General features: G+C 37.2%; 1 protein-coding gene across 1 annotated transcript in view; it reads right to left on the reverse strand.

Annotated features, from left to right (window-relative positions):
* Window positions 1–9,241: 9,241 nt before the first annotated feature.
* Window positions 9,242–18,664, reverse strand: part of LOC149204310 (NAP1-related protein 2-like) — a 165,837-nt gene continuing 156,414 nt past the window's right edge. Inside the window, exons 8-10 of the mRNA XM_089394688.1 lie at window positions 9,960–10,016; window positions 9,795–9,851; window positions 9,242–9,639 (exon numbers count right to left, since the gene is read on the reverse strand). Of these exons, the coding sequence (XP_089250814.1) occupies window positions 9,568–9,639; window positions 9,795–9,851; window positions 9,960–10,016 (186 nt within the window). The 3' untranslated portion in view covers window positions 9,242–9,567. The remainder of the gene's footprint in view (window positions 9,640–9,794; window positions 9,852–9,959; window positions 10,017–18,664) is intronic.

An 18,664-nucleotide genomic window follows, 5' to 3' on the forward strand; every position in this document is an offset into this window, starting at 1 on the left:
TTTATTTTTTACAAGCTTGAGGAGGATAACATTTGCTTGATTATAAGCTCATCCTTCGGATGAGTCCAACTTAGTTTAGATTCGAACCCTAAGAAGGAGTGGTCCGTTCCTGTTTGTAATCGAACATGTCCTTTACTGTGAAATTTTAACGAGTCCAGTATAGGAGAAACTCGGCGTTTTTCAATTTTAGAGAGTTTGAAAAAACTTAAGAAGACTCTAGGGTTGACCTTTTTCGTAAATTTGTATCTCCCAAGCCCAAAAAAGTATAAAATAATACTTGAGAGAACCGTTTGATCTTTACGACCAAGGAGTATTTCATGATTAGTGTCTCTGACCTGAAAAGTAAAAAGCGATCAAGGACACGTCGTTTTATTTCCAATATCAAATTTGAAACGACAAAAATCTGGCAATCTTTTCATGTTTTTACGGTCAGAAAAGGGCTATAAGAGGACCGTCTTTTAATTCCGTTTTAACAAGTGTAAAAGAAACGCTCGGCAATCTTTTCATGTTTTAGGAGTCAGAAAAGGGCTTAAAGATGACTCTGATGTTTTTGTTTGTAAAAAATGACAATTTTCCCTGAAAATCCTTTATCCTGCACAAAAACCAACACATTACTCATACCTATTGAAGATAGATAAAAATACTTTGAAAAATACCTTTTCATGGTGAAAAATAAACAAATTTACAATTTATTTACGAAAAAAACCTATAAAAAGAGCTTTAACCAATTCATTTTTACCATTTTACTGTTGAGGAGAGAAAAAGGGCTTTTGGCAAGAAACTTCCCATGGACATTGCGGAGAATCCGACCGTCGAAATTGAACGCCGTCTCTTCCAGGTAATTTTCAACATCCTCCTCTTCAATTTCATCCGTTTAGAATTCTTTTTTAGGCCCTAGATTTCATTTTTTGGAGGCTTTGGGGTTTCAAAGACCGCCTCTCGGCGTACGGAGGCACCACATTAGGGACCTGCGTACCCCGACATTTTCTCAGTTGGAAAAATGTCAGGGGTACGCACCTTGCCTTCAGGGACCCTGCGTACCCACGCTCTGTTCCTAAAGGCGAGGTGCGTACTCCGCGCAACAAGTTTTTAAACCCCAAATTCTCCAAAATGGACCAAAAATTTTTGATTTCATGGATTCTAATGGATGTTTTTTGGCATGTAGATTGCTCACCATGCTTGATTGGCGCGAGAGAGAGCACGAAGATGTTGATTTGGCCGTCATTAATCATCAACCGTCAATTGATGCTTTGAATGCATGCGGCTTTTATAAATACTGGGCCATACTTGGCATGAGAGCCCAAGTGAGCTTTCTAGAGTGGCTGGTAGAAAGATGGAACGTTCAGGACCAGTGTTTTTATATTGGAGGGCACCAGCTCGAGATGGAGCCCGCAGATATCTACTTTCTCACTGGTTTGCCCAAGAGAGGCGAACACTTGACTCTGTTCGGGACTAGGCCGGGTGGCCAGTCCATCGCTAGTCTCCGACTAGAGTGGTGTAACACTCAGACTCAGGAGAAGGGGATAGAGATCAAAACTATATCCCGCCCTGAACTTAAGGTGATTGCCTTTACAGTTACCAGACTTTGCGGGGCTGCCACTTTACACATTGCCACTGGATCCCAGATGCGGATGGCGATTGATTGCTATCGAGGTACCATTTTCAACTGGTGTGATGCTGTGTTGGCCAATATAAAAGGCCAACTGACTAGAGCCAAAAACGAACAGCTAAAGACTTTTGGTTATGGGCCTTTAGTTGTGAGTTTTGGCTTAGAGAGGGTTCCGATGCTGATCCCACAGCAGCTCATTGTTGGTGTTGGGCTTCCTCGAGAGCCCAAATTGATGCGATGGGTTGTGGTTATGGCCCGTCATCCTGATGAGGGAACGGAGGTTGTCCGATTTACTCCGGAGTACTTTCGCTGGTTAGAAGACCAGGTCTTTTCTATATAGGATTTTCCTTATGCCGGAGTTGATTTTCGTGGAGATCCGGACATGGTTCTTCCACCGGGAGAACAATGGGATGATACAGGTAACTTCATTTTCCACAAGTTTTTTAAACTATCTATTTTTTTTTTGTTTTATATCGTCTCAAAACTGATAGTAATAATTTTCAAAATGCAGATGTAGGCCCACGTCGTCCAGCCAATCTCCGGCCTTACGAGAGGAGACTACCAGTTGCAGCGGCACCGGCCCCACAGGACAAGGCCACAGAGACTTCAATCCACGTCAAACCATCTTCTAGAATGCTCTAGAATCGACCGCAAGTAAGTTTTTTGAAGTAAAACTTGCGCCTTTTGACCTTTACAGGAGTACGCACCCACCCCTTTACAGACAGAGCGTACAAGTACGCAGGTATTATGAACTTGAAGTGCGTACACGCAGGTAAGAGTAAGAGAAACTGCGTAACCAGAGTTATATTGACTTTTAAAGGCTTTCTCTCTTTTTCGGAGTTTGACATGAGGAGCAGAGGTATAAGACTTGCCAAGGAGGACAGTACGATTGTTGATGGAGCCATACTGACTGCAAATAGTCATGGTGACAAATTTTAGTGTAACAGTAACTACAAAATTCAAGAAAAAGTGAGGAGGTTTTATCAGTGATAATTACTCCTGAAGGAATAAGAGTGCACTCTCTAGCAACTTCTTAGTGGAACTTCCACATGTTTTCTCAGCCTAACCTCGTGGAACTACCATCGGATGTCACTTGCTCACTAGCCCTGGGTGAATCTCCCAAAAATTATCAACCAACATAGCCTCTAGTGCATTTATCATCCCTTTAAGGCACAACCCTGCTTAGTGATTATCAGCCAGCAAGCCTCATGGGTTTCTTCATTATGCTATCATCAAAGTTCCTTTGTGATTATCAGTCACCAAGCCTTATGGGTTTCTCAACTATGATATCATCAGAGTTATGCTCCATAATTATCAGCGAACAAGCCTAATGATTTTTTCAGCTATGTTATAATTTATTCTCTGCTCCATCAGACTCTCTTTTGGCCCCAAATCTTCCATTTGCATTTGCGTTAATTTCTTTTAAATACAACCATTCTTCCACAGGAATTATTCCCAAGAAGACCCTATCAGACATAATGGCACACATATACACACACACACATATATATATATATATATATATATATATCAGCTTAATTATTAACATGCATTTGTATATGTAATTAGAGTCAAGGTCAAGAGAACCTCCTTTGAGACATATTCATGGTTGTCATCTAGTTGTCCAATATCCCCCTGGACCAAACCAACCCATGTATATTTCCTCATTTATGATTGTTGTCACATTCAAGAGCGATGTTCCAATGCACACAAACGATGGTTTTTCTTGACCCGTTTCCCAAGCCCAACATTTCTTATTTTGTTCATCATCTTTATTTATGCATAGGGCCTCTTTGGCTCTCCTACAGGAGCCTTGTGGTTTTCCTGCCATGCCCAACCAATGTTCCCAAGGCCCCAAAGCATGAAAAATGAAAATAAATCCAAAGGAAAAGAGGGCAACAATAAAAAAGAAAAAGAAAAAAATCATGACAATAGTCATAATATCACAAAACAAGATAGCATGGCCATGCACAATTCAATAGTAAAAAGGACAATTAAAACTTAAATCAATCAAGAACACAAAACAAAAAGTCTTCTATAATCATAACTTAATCCCCATGAGTTCCAGTGTTTCCAATAGTTCATAAATAAAAATCAGCCCAAGCCCTTTTCAAGCTTTCATGGCAGCCTTTTAATTTTGTTGTGCCCCTCCAATTTCGCCAAGAAGGAATTCTTTCAATACCTATCAGAGGGTCTTAATGGAATTCCCTCTCCTCTTTCTTTTCTTTCAAAATTTTACCTTCTTGTTTCAAGTGTCCAAGAGCTCCCACCAACTACTCTTTTCTTGTTGTACAAATCTCTTTATGTGTTGCCACTTGCATTTAGTTGATAATTTTATTAATGCAAAATAAATATTCGTTGTTGCCTTGCCATGCTATACCAAGCATGTTGTCCTGCAATTGCACACATATCTCAATTTGTTCATTAGTCACATGTCTCAAAATCCAGAACATAATTAGACATACTTACATCTCAGCGAAATTTTCAAAATTAAAATTTCCATGCACAAGAGCATATCAGTGCATTTATAATCATGCCTACACAATTTTAAAAATCGATCTTTTTACCAAAACCATTAGCATTCATTATAGGCATCCACTTTGTTAAGGCCAACAATTCATTGCATCGGCAATCTCAAGGGGGTTAGAGAATCGTATGTCACATCAACATTTGTCATCATCATCATCATCATCATATATATATATATAACAAGGTTATGCATGGAATCAACTCATGACCATTCCATCACAATGCTACATTCAGCGTTCACTTGCACAACAAACAAACAATATGCAAGCCATGATTATAGTGTTGTAACCAACACCTACAACAAACAATTACCAAACCACTTGACTCTCTAATAGTGTCATGAACACTATGCCTTCATTTCTTCTGTGATAGAGCCCATCTAATCCAAGTGTTGAACCTAGAAGCTTTGATACTACTCGGTGGCATACCCCCTATTATCCCTAGCCCCTACTTAGGGTAGAAGGAGGCAGTTACTCTGATGACCCAACCTTCAAAGTCCAATCATGGAAAAAGGGGTCTAAATTTTTCGACATTTTTCGACATTCTTAAAACTTAACATGGATGATGTCATTGTGTTCATCTCATCAAGAGCTTTCGAACAATATAAAATTTGTCTCAATTTGAATTCTAGATTAAAATAGATTGTCAATTAAAGATTGGTCTATCATATAGTGCCATGTCATCAAACTTGCCACATGGCAACTGCATGGCTCCACAGCATATACATATCATCGCCAAGTGGCAAATATTGACCCACTCATACCAAGTTACAACCCTTAATCAACAGTTCGTGTCTATAATATATTACTTGGGTGACACCGCCCTCTCTCCGCTGCCCGTTATTTTTAACCCTTTCATGCATTATCCCTTCCACCTCATCCTGGATATCAAATCTCGAGAAATCCACTTACAGTCCTCGTTTTAGTTTAATATTTCATGTTTAATGTGGAGCTCTATTGGACACCTCGGAAGAAGTCAAGCAACTAGCCCCTTAGAACTCAATATTGACTACAATGAAATGGTTATTGTCAATCAAATCATGGACACTAAGACAAAGGATACCAGCGAACAACACATACAACTTTATCGAGTTGTGAAATTTGGGCAACTTGGTCACCTAGGCAAGTGGCTCACCAGGAGCCAAATTCAACAAAGGTTTCATCATCTAATGGCAGCACTCAATGCAATGGAAACCACTGTGCCCTAAGGGGAGAGGATTGATCCAAGTGGATATTGATGGCCACCCACCTATTCTAGTGGCTCAAAGCACAATTCTCCATCTTGGCAGTTTTTTGGGTTCTAAACTTCTAGGGTTGTTTTGAGGCCCTAAAGAACATTTTTTTGATGTGGCAGTGACCCAGGCAATAGCAATAGTTATTGTTTTGGCCTATTTGAAATGTGTACATCAACGAGACCTTTCCAACATGTTATCAAGCATGCCAAATGGAGATCATATGCAAAAGCTACAACACCAAAAGTTGGTGTACCAACTAACCCAATCAATTTGCCACAAGCCTTTGGTGTTTCATCTCCCAGGGTTAGGTTTTTAGATGTTTAGGGTTTTCTCATTGATATTTTATGTTAAAAAATGCCTTTCAGACTCATTGTCATAGCTTTTGCAAATGTGCATAGCTGCCATCTCTCTGTTCAAAGATAGCTACCACCATTCTAGCTGGTTTGTGTTCTATAGTATTCAATTATTTCATTTATTACTAAAAGTTGTGTTTTTGCCACATTATTTTAATCTTTGCTATTTTTAAATGTGTTTCATTTCATTCTTTGTACAACCCCAAATTTCCCCAAATGAAATATAAAATTTTGAGGCTTGCTTACCCCTTGGCATATTCACAATGGATGTTTTGTCTTCAACATGCATGACATTAGCATATGTGGAAAGTGTCCCCTATTGTGTTTGTATTAGGACAACATTCTCATTAGGGTGTCCTAATTTTGGATTTAACTTACCAAAACTACTCTAAATTCCAATGGTTAATTTGTAGCTACCCATTGATGTTCAATAGTGCCATGACTCCTACAAAAGCAATACTCGGGAGAAGTGGACACAATCATGTTCATCCTTGCAATCTTTGCTTCGGAATGTTTCCTTCTCACAAGCTTATTAGTTAGAACAAGCATTACCTACCAACCTCTTCGCCTCTCACTCCCAACTTTATATCAATTCATCCTTTTTGGCATTTGTATCAATGGGTGTGATATTAATGTTATATTCCACTCTAATCATGATTGCATCCCTATACAAATTTGGTAGAGTTGTTCGTGCATTAGCTTGAACATTGGGATGCAATCATGATAAGAGCCAATAAATTTCCTTTTTTTGTGCCCTGATATGGGATTGATCTTAGCAATTCTTTGATTCTCTCATCTTACATCAATGCAAAATCTTCTTTGCCTTATCTCCTTCAATTGTGTGAAAGGTGGCTTTGCATCTACATATCACAGTCTCTTTAAATCCAAAGTGATGTCTCAATAAAAAAAGAGAATATGTGCATTGAACTTTCTATACCATGTCATAGTGGTGCTTCATAATAAGCTTCAAAATCAATATGTTTCTCATGTTATAACCATTCCACATTCAAAATCAAGAGAAATATAAATTCATTGCCATGAATAATACCATCATAAATGGGGATGTGCAAATCATCCATTGCTTTGAACTTCTTAAGGTGTGAACATCTCTATCCGTCTACATTGTTCCCATTAGGTATATGTATGTGCACTTCTTCAAAGTTCAGGGAAAAATGTCAATATTTCCTTCATGGGAGCTTGGGAGGAATCCTAGGATCCCTCCCATTCCATTATGTATTGCATCCTTTATGCTGCCCATATCTCTAAAGCTTTGCCTTCTCAATTAATACTTCAATCTGACGCCCAAACTCTAGCCTCTTGTTGGCTCCCTTTCTTTCTCTTCAACATTCTATATGTCTTGTTTCTCTTGCTTACATTCCTATAAAAGTTGCCTTCAAAGTCCATACTGTGTTCACTTCTCAAATTCTAGTTAGCAATGCAATTCTCTCTCTAGCTCATTCAACATCCAAAGTCTCCCTTTTGAGTTGCCTTGATCTTTTCTACCTGAGTTATCTTGGTTTCTTCAATTGTCTTCATCTTCACTAAGCTTCAACATGACTTTTTATCTTTAATTTTGATCAACTTTGATTCTCTCCTAGATCACCTCCTAGATCAACACCATGTCCACCTTCACTCAATCATTTGATTCTCTGCTAAATCAACATCATATCTACCTCCACCAAACAACATGCAATCCAACAGTGAATTATCAACCCCTTGTCAAGTATCGCCCTGTAAATAAAGAAACCACATACACAAACCCTGGGTCCACACATTCACGTTCACTGAACAACCTCACAATCAATGCACAAACCCTAGGTCCGCACAATCATGTCCACTAAAAAAGCTCACAATCAATGACCACTACACCCATTACCATTAGAATGGTGACTTGTCATAAATATCCACTACGTACACGCTGCTCACAGGGGATGTCCACTAAAAAATGGAGTTGTCTATAACGCGACTTTTTGAAAGCCTTTCTGGCGGATTTTTCCGGTCGAAATCCGGCAAGAATTATTGGAATGGCAAGTTTGATAGCTAGTTTCTGCATAATGAAAGCGTCCCAGGGGTTTTTCAGGGTGCTGAATCCAAATATGCAGTTAAAAAACCATTTTAACGGCAAGAAATCAAGATTTGACCTCAATTTCTTCGCCGGATTCCGTCACCGGAATCTTCAAAAAGTCGCATTATAGACAACTCCCTAAAAAATGTTTATCATGAACACTAACTGCACAAGATATATGAACCCCTATGACCAAGTCAAACTTGATCACTAGGGTGGATATATAACATGGTTACATTGGACATTTATAAGACCACATTCAATGGCAGACGCCCATGCAGTTTGCGGAAATTGCTTAGAAGAGTTCTTGGGTCCAAATGATTGCACTATCCCAGGTCAACGGATCCAAATGATGGGTAGCAGGTTTTCAATAATCATAGCCATTATACCAATCATCATTGCCCTGGCCTATCTGAATTAGAGGGAGAACTAGCGTTAGCCGCTGACTCAACGTACATTTCCCTATTTGCAGCCTTGTATGCAATATAAATCAGCAAACTTGCATGTTCAGTCCCTATCGGTATATATACTCTCTATTTTTCTTTAACACTAAACATTTTATGCATATTTTGACTTGCATGTTCGGTCATTGTTAGCATATATATATTTCCTTATTTACACTGATTATTTGATGTATTTCTTATGCCTCATTTAGAGTCAAAAGTCAAGTACATGTTTGATAGATTTCCAATTAACCCATGTAGGCCACAATAAATTCACACGTCCTGTCTATCACAGGAAACAACGATATCAATGCTAGTCTGCAAGATAATTGCAGCTTCAAGTGCATTGCAACTTTAGATTATATTGTAACATTTGTACTTTAGCCACTGCCTACATGTCACTGCAGTGAAACGAGCAAACTTTTCACATTGTGACACTTCGTATCTACTTATATCCTTTCACAACAGCTCTTACTGAATCACTTGGATTTTCCTAAGTTTGATTATTTTAAACACCCATAATCACCCTCATTCATCTAGCTGCAAAATACAACTGCGCTATATGACATCCTTTGAAGTTCAGAATCTTTCGACAGTCCGATTGTAGATTCAGACACTTCCATGTGACAAAATCTAATAAGGTGAGGAAATACAAGTAAACAAACCATCTTTAAAACTACTCTGAGGGTGTGCTTTCTAGTTAAAATATATGCATCCTTATGAATGGGCAGTTACTGGTGGTACATGCTATCACCGTACACTTAAAGTAGTGGGCGATAACAACACCATCCCCAATATCGAGGTTACATGATTGCAAATAATGGGAGCAGTTTTAACACAGCCATGACAAGTTTTCTGTTTCAATTATAGAATCGTTTTAAATTACATTACCAAGGCAACACAAATAAAACAGTTGTGCTAACACTACCAAACTTATAGCCATTAGTTTCAGTACCTTAAATAGTTTTCAAAATGCACTATGCAATCCAGTAGTTCTCACAAATGGTATATTAGTTAGGACCATTACAGATCTCAGCACTTAAATAAATATTTTGTGGAATAGGTCAGAATTAACCTTCATTACATCTTAAACAATTTCACTGTAGAGACGTTATGTTCTTCATTGATAAAGGTTATACATACAACCCAGAATAAGACCTTTTGCACATGGAGCAAAGCTTTTCCTGGCCTGCCGACATGGCTATTACCTTGCTATCAAAAAATATATAATTAAGACTTCCATCTACATTACGAATATGTCTCTTAAATATACAACTTGGATTTCTTGATTTCTCAGAACAAACTAAAGCCCATTCAGAAAACAGTAAGGAATCTCAGACATCATCAACTTCATCATCCTCATCTTGCTCTTCATCATCTTCATCAGTGCCTTCATTACCCGTGCCCTGCCAAAAATATAACCAATACAGGGTAATATGGTAAATTGTCCTACAAAGCAATTATTGAAACAAACATAAATAGTAACCAGGTTATTTACCCTCGGTGCATAACAATAGATAAATATTAGTAATGAATTAACAGAACCATGCTTTTTACTTACACGCTCTTCATCATCATCATTGTCATCATCATCTTCATAATCTTCTCCATCTGCTTCCTGCCATTTTCATTGGAAATTCATGACAGCTACATCAACAAATTTCCATGAATCTAGGACAATACATTTTAAAAGGAAATAATATACTTCATCATACTCTGCACTTACATTGTTGAAGTACCTCAGGGGGTTAGGCCACAAATCTTCTTTAATTATCTCGGCTATCTGATTCATAAGAGGATGATCATAAGATTTCAGTGCTATAAAGGCAAGCTTCATATGCAGAGTAAATGTTATAAACAGTCACATACAGAGTGATAAGACTTGTAACATCAAGCAATTGCAGATAGTGTTTGTTATTTAACACTTCTGCAGATGGGACTAATACGACTGGCAAGAGAGGACAACTGCAGAGGTCAAACCACCACATCCTTACCACATGAATACTGGTGAGAAATAAAACTAACTTACATAAATAAATCCAATAATACTGGCTACAAATAAAAGAACATGTCAGTAAATCAAGTTAACTTTTAAATGAACTTGCATGTTTCCAATATCACAGGCATATTCTTTTTCCTAACAAATGAAGAGAAGAAAAGGGTGGTGCACCCACAAAATTCATGCATAAAGAAAGTTGTGAGACAGAATCAGCACATCATAGGGAATAAACGCTTGGAGAGATAATTGGTATTTAATTTATAAATGTAGATTCCACTAGTGGCTGAAGATGGTGAATTGAGCTGCTAAAGCACAATGACCAAAATGTACAATAGGAGTGCCCACAACCAATGTTACATTTATCGTTATTCGCAATTTATTGCCAGGGGTCTGAAGTTTAAATTATTGGCGATATTGGGGTAAATATCCGAAATTATTGGGAAATTTAACCCAAAAAAAAAACAAAAATAATCATTTTTTTTCAATTTTTTTAACGTATAAAACAACATCCACATCAAACAAACACATTGCTACATAAATATGAAAATATAATCGATATCTAAGATATATAAGATGTCAAGTGATATATTAAACATCGATATTGAAATATGATATTTGTCCCGACTAATGAGATCTAATAGAATGACACAAAATAATATCAAAACAAAAATAAATGTATCTCATGAGATGAATCATGGCAATGAAAACAACGGATTTCCCCTTGTTTGCTTGATGGAAAATGCTCACAGCATCCTCAACAATGTTATTAGAACTGGACCGAAAGATTGGTAGACCAAAATATACATAAAATATTCACTTTTGAAAAGAACATATAATTCATGAGCATCCATATGAATCCAAATTATTATACACAAACAGGAAAAATTCTCTATGTATATAGCAACGGTGCATATAACCAAAATATCACCAAGTGAATCAAAATAGATCAATAGAGAGGCTTTAAATGGCCCCTCTGAAATCCAAAGAAAATCATGTTATAACAAATAACTACATAACATCAAAATCATTGCCTATATTGGGATCCTCCTCATCAAAATAACCCTCTGGGAATTAAAATAAGATAGAAAATGCTTAACATCCTAATCAATGATTTTGCTTGAGTGAAGTGCACATTTTTACTAGGGTCGTGAAGTAGGAGCTCTACAGTGGATGCCACCAACATTGAGGTGCATAGAGGGTTTGGTGATCTTGATTAAATGTTAGTTCCATACCCTTGTACATCACAGAGTGCAGTAAAAACATTGCAACCCCGCCAATCCTAAAAGCTGTTAAGCCTGTTGGATTTTGAATGGGATCTAAAATTCTACTTTCTCCATATGAAATCCAATGAAGTTGGAACCACTCTCAAACATCCTGTGTCAATTAATGGTAATGTTAACAATTTCAATAAAGGATGAAAATTAAAGATAAAGGAAAATGTCACTTTTACTTTAAGAATTTAATATTACCATTAACTACGAGGGTATCTATCTCATGAGATGAACCATGGGAAATGAAAACAATAGATTTTCCCTGGTTTGCTTGATGGAAATAGTCAGAGTACTCACAGCTCAATCCCCTAACTCACTTTTACAAAATTAAAGTCAAAAGTTATTAAAGAAAAATTGGTAATAAATTGATATTGACAAAAATAGGGTGATAATTTCAAAATTATCATGATAAATTGAAATTATCGTGATAATTTCAAAAGGGCAAATTATTGCGATAATTACTACTGATATTATCATCGAGGTTCGTTTTGGCAATATTACCGCGATAATTCCGATAATATCGCGATAAGTGCAACAGTGCCCAGAACATCTTTAAAATCTATGTCCTATAAAAATTATTTATTATTTTAAATTTTAGGTTTATTATTTAATTTTAGGTTAATTAGACGAAAGGGCACGATCATAAGATCATGCCCTTTCCCCAAAGGGTGCCCATGGCGGTATATAGGCCAGGTACCCCCACTGTAAACAGTCATCTTCAGTCAATTAATCATATATATATATATATATATATATATATATATATATATATATATATATATATATTTCTCTGCATATCATGAAGTTTCCACTTCATTGGTATCAGAGCAACGAATCCTCTCGCCTGTGCTGGTTTCACGCACCCATCCCAAGTTCTTTTCGTTGTGCGTATCATTTCCGTTGTAGTCACCCACTCTCTGCCCTTATCACTGATAACCATCGTGTCGCCATCAAAATCTTGTCCGCCTTCGTCATCGTGCCACTGCCTTGTCTACCGCCCTCGACTCTGCTATCGTGATCCCGTCGGCTCCTGCTCCGTCTTGTGACTGCGCTGCCACCATTACCTGTGCCTTGTTGTCTCCACACTATCGCCCGACTCCCAACCTACCCACACGCCTTCCATCCGCTGCCAATCGTGATCCCTGCATCTGTTCTTCCACCTCCCGTTGTTCTTCCACTGTGCTCTTGCCATCATACCTGACTCCACCTCCCTGTCCACGCACTTTCTGCCATACAAATCCTCTGCGGATACGCTAAAACCCTCCGTCCAGCCCACACACCACGTCCCTTGTTGCCTACCGTCCACGGCCGTCATATTGCTATTCCCTTATCAGCTCCGTCCAAATCCGTAGCCCATCGTTAAATCTGCAGTGATATTCGCTAGTTTTTTTTTAACAGTCAAAAGATAAGATGTGACTGTCCATAGTTGACGTATATGATATATATATATATATATATATATATATATATATAAATAATATAATTATAACGTTAATTTAATTATAATATATGTATATGATACATTAATTTATATATAATGTATATATAATATAATTATATACAAGTTATATATAACATTAATTTAATTAATTAAAAAAAAAAAAAAATTAAATAATAAATAAAATTTAAGCTAGCAGATAAATACACGCCCCCACAAACTCGCTCAATGTCGACAATGACAATGGCTGATTTCCAAAAAAAATTGGTTGATGCGGAGCATAAGATGAATAACAACAACAATGAGGTCAATAAAAAATTAGATGATTTCCAGATCAAGCTTAAGGGGCAGGCTGACGATATCAAAAGGCTTCAGGATACGACAAATCGAATACAAATACAGATGGAGCATCACCGTGTCAAATCAGAAGTGAATCAAAAAGAGACCTTAACATTGCTGAAACTTATGTGTAAAAAGATGAATTATACACCCGCACAACTACTACAAGAAGATGAAGAAAATCAAGAGCACAACTCATCAGATTCAACGAAATCAACAGACTCTCAAGGAAAAGCTGAATCCCCAAAAAAATCGGCGACACCACTAAGAAATAAGTAACGCAACTCTTACAAATAAACAACTTTGGGATACCTTTACCAATCAACACCCCTTTTTCGCTCAACCATTAGTGACATACCAGCGAAGGGCAAAAGTCGAGATGCCTAAATTCGATGGAAACGAAAAAAAAAATGTTGCATGGATAAATAAAGCAGAAGAATACTTTGAGATATATGACATCAATGATGTTGACGAAAAGCTCAGGCACACATCCATGAAAATGGAAGGGGAAGCATATAATCGGTATATGTGGTGGAAAAAGACAACACACGTCATTAGTTGGAGAAAATTTAAGGATGCATTCTTTAAAAGATTCCAAGGTGTAAAGGAAGAAGAGTTCTTTTCAAAACTCATCTAATTACGACAAAAAGGAAGTGTGGACAAATACACCCAAGAATGGGAGACCTTAGTAACAGGAGTACCTGGATTATAAGAGTCTCGTCTAATTCAATCACACATCTCGGGACTCAAAACCCATTTACAAGTGGAACTTGAGATGCATGACATTACATCAATAGAAGTAGCAAGACGAAAAGCAAAAACAACCAAAAAGAAATTCGAACAAATATTTTGGTCAAAATCGGGAAAAACATATTCAAGATGAAGAATACTCCAGTATGTGGACTCAAATAATACAAGATATGTTCCACCACATCGTCGTGAAGATGAAAAATCTAATGTGGAAATGCAAAGGATAAAAGAAGGTAAAGCAAACATTGTGGTGAGAAGTGGGACCCCAAACATAGATGTGCTAAAGGAAAAGAACCAAAGAACCTATATAATTGTGAAGCAACAAATGATTCAAACAGTGAAGATTCTGACATAGAAGAAACAGAAGATACCCCAGAATTCTCACCAGAATTAGATGTCGGACGTATTCCGCAAGTGTCGCTATCAGCTATGACAGGTATATCACAACCAGATGTTAAAGTTGAAAGGACATATAAAGAAGAACAACGTAGTGGTTCTCATTGACTCTGGCAGCACCCACAATTTTTTAGATGCAACCATGGCAAAGAGACTTAATATTTTTTCGTTTCCCTTATCAAACATGAAGGTGATGGTAGCTGACAGTAAGAAGATTGAAAAAGTGGAAAAATTCCATAAGGTCAAATTGCAGATTCAAGACTTTAATTTAGAGTCTCCGTTCTTCACAGTACCAATAGGAGGAGTACATGTAGTCTTAGGTATCCAATGGCTACGAACTTTAGGTACTTATGCCGCCAACCATCAAGTACAATTCATAAAATTCAAATGGGGAGGTCAGAAGTACAAACTACATAGATTCCAAGCACCAGAAACTCAAGTTGTATCATCATCTTAGATGATGAAGATGATTCGAAAAGGAGCACCCGCTTATGTAGTACAATGTCACCAATCAGAAACGTTATCTGCAAATATGATCAGTGAAGAGTCACCAGAGATACAAGATCTAATTCAAAAACATGAAAAAGTATTTGAAGACCTACCTATGAAAATGCTACCTAATAGGGAAATTGAGCATACAATAGAAGTCAAGGCAGGATCAGACCCCATCAACATCAAGCCATACCAATATCCACATCACCAAAAAACAGAAATTGAGAGATTAATCCAAGACCTTTTAAAGTGTGGAATCATCTCGAAAAGTAAAAGTCCTTACGCCGCTCCAGTGGTATTGGTAAGGAAGAAAGATGGTTCATTCAGGCTATGCATTGATTATAAAGGATTAAACAAAAAAACAATCAAAAACAAGTTCACAATTCCCTTTATCGACGAAATGTTGGATGAGCTACATGGCGCAAAGTACTTCTCAAAGTTGGACTTAAGATCAGGCTACTATCAAATTAGAATCATATTGGAAGACATACCAAAAACGGCATTCCGAACACACGAAGATCACTATGAATTTAAAGTAATGTCGTTTGGATTAACCAATGCACCAACAACGTTTCAAGCAACTATGAACGAATTATTTCGTCCACATCTTAGGAAGTTTGTATTAGTATTCTTTGACGATATTCTAATTTACAGTAAAACTTGGAAAGAGCACTTGCAACATCTGGACAAAGTTCTTACACTACTTAAAGAACATCAATTTTATGCAAAAAAATCCAAATGCACCTTTGGAAAGGAAGAAGTAGAATACCTTGGACACATTATATCCCATGAAGGCATAAAGGTGGACCCTAATAAAATCAAAGCTATAAAAGAATGGACCAAACCTGTCAATATATCCAAGCTAAGAGGGTTCTTCGGTTTGACTGGATATTACCGAAGGTTTATAAAAAACTATGCACATATAACTGCACCTCTGACAAATCTTTTAAAGAAGAATTCGTTTCTATGGGATGAGGAAGCAGGAAGGTGTTTTGAAAAATTAAAGGAAATTATGTCTAATGCTCCCATATTAGCAACACCAGATTTTTCTAAACCATTTAACATTGTGTGATGCTTCCGGTTTTGGTATAGGTGCAATATTAATGCAACAAGGACATCCAATAGCTTTTGAAAGTAGGAAGCTCAACAAAGAGAATGCCTCAAATCCACATACAACAAAGAAATGCTCGCTATCATGCACGCACTAGCTAAGTGGAGGCAATATCTTTTGGGAAGTAAGTTTTCCATTCAAACAGACCACAACAATCTCCAGCGTCTCCTTCAACAAAAAACACTTTCCAAAGAACAACAAAATGGATTGAAAAAATTGCCGCTTTTGACTTGGAAATACTACATAAAAGAGGTAAAGACAATGTAGTAGCAGATGCCCTATCCAAGAAAGATGAAGAACCAACACTACTTGCAATTTCGGTTGTTGTTCCTGAGTGGCTTAACGAAATTCAAAGTGAGTATGCCAACGATCCAAAAATAACGGCAATAATCAATAACCTTCCCAACATCTCAAAATTTGAGTGGAAGACTGATATCCTTTGGTACAAGGGAAGAATCTATCTAAATACAAATTCCAAGTTTAAATTTAAGACACTGAAGGAATCACGTGACTCACCATCAGCTAGACATGTAGGATTCTTCAAGACTTACTACAATGCACGTCAATCCTTCTTTTGGAAAGGAATGAGTCGCGATATTTAGAAGTATGTAGCAGAATGTGACACATGTCAAAGGAATAAAAGTGAGAATATTACGACACCGGGATTACTTCACCCTTTAAACATTCCAAATCAGAAATGGGAAGAAATTTCGATGGACTTTATTGAAGGATTACCAGTATCTGAAGGCAAGGACAAGATTTTCGTAGTAGTCGACAAACTCACCAAATATGCTCACTTTATGGCAATAAAGAAATCATACTCAGCAAAAGAAATCGCTGAAATATTTTGCAAAAATATATATAAGTTACACGGTTTTCCGAAAGTCACTGTGAGTGATAGAGATGCCAAGTTCAAGGGTAATTTCTAGAAGGAATTGTTCAACCATATAGGAACCTACCTAAATATGAGTTCCGCTTATCACCCTCAAACAGATGGCCAAACAAAGGTTGTCAATAAATGTTTGGAGGCCTACCTACGTTGCTATGCTATAGAAAAACAAAATAAGTGGGCTCAATGGTTACATCTTGCTGAATGGTGGTATAAATCCACTTATCATACGTCTGAAAAAATGATGCCATTTCAAGCTTTATATGGGTATGAACCCCCGAAATGGAAAGATCTAGCTGTTGTCCAGACAAATCTACCTACTGTTAAAGATCAACTAGAAGAAACCCAAAAAATCGTCCAAATATTAAAAGAAAACTTGAATAATGCAAGGAATCGCATGAAGCAACAAGCAGACCATAACAGAACCGAAAGAGAGTTTGAAGTCGAAGAATGGGTGTTTGTCAAGCTCCAACCATACAAACAATTATCCCTAAAACAGAAAGGAAAAAACAAATTGGCACCAAAGTTCTATGGACCTTATCATATCAATCAAAAGATTAGCCAAGTTGCATATGGGTTAATCCTTCTAGAGACAAGTCGTGTTCACAACGTATTCCATGTATCATGCCTTAAAAGGGCACTAGGCAACAATCAATCAACGCAAACAACGCTTCCATCTTTGGATGATGAAGGAAGGGTCATTCTAGAACCAGAAGGTATTTTATCTACTAGAGAAAGAAAGCTTCGACATCGTACAATCAAGGAATATCTGATCAAATGGAAGGACTTACCCGAAGAAGATGCTTCTTCGGAGAATGAATCATTTTGTCAACAACATCCGTCGTTACGTATGCTTTGAGGACAAAGCATTCTTTCGAGAGGAAGGCAATGTTATGTAAAAATTATTTATTATTTTAAATTTTAGGTTTATTATTTAATTTTAGGTTAATTAGACGAAAGGGATCGTCCAAGGGTGACCATGGCGATATATAAGCCAGGAACCCCCACTATAAACAATCATCTTCGATCAATTAATTATATATATATATATATATATATATATATTTCTCTGCATATCACAAAGTTTCCACTTCAATCTAGTATAAATAAAAAGCAAGATTTACAAGAAATACAGTGAAGCCGAAGAAAGACCCAAAGCATGAAAAGGGGTGTGAAACCAGAGGTGGTCACCAAGATAAAAGCCTGAGAGCAATAGCATCCAAGAACTGAAAAATGGTTGGCAATGAGAATTTGTGCTGACAACTAGTTGAGGTTTTCAAAGGCTATAGTGGAAACCTAGCCACAAGGCTAGAGAGTAAACATGGGACTTGATAGTTTGGAACCAGCACCATGGAAAATCCTCTAAGAATATATTGTTAAAGATATAGTAAAGGAACAAGGCAGGACATCTTTGGTCCTTGTATTATACCAAAGTTATGAAGGAGTCATATGAGTCTCTCAACAAACAACGATGGCAACCATAGAAACAGCAAACAAGTCATCTAAATATGAAATGATTCTTGGCCCTGAATTCCAAAATATGAAATCTACAAGTATAGTTCTCCTTCACAAGATGATGATATATCTTGACTCTCCCTACGTAGTTGATAGGAACAAAACAAAAGTGGAGCCAATAAAACTCTCAAGCTACAAGGTAGTTATGTTCTACTATACTCTGGACTTCAAAAACCATCCTAAAATTGAAAGTTGCAAAGGAGTTTTGCAATTTAAGCACTCTAACTCTAA

This window comes from Pinus tabuliformis, chromosome 1_2 (assembly GCF_031772625.1).
Source record: "Pinus tabuliformis cultivar Carrire ecotype Pingquan chromosome 1_2, CPIR1, whole genome shotgun sequence".
Lineage (NCBI taxonomy): Eukaryota > Viridiplantae > Streptophyta > Pinopsida > Pinales > Pinaceae > Pinus > Pinus tabuliformis.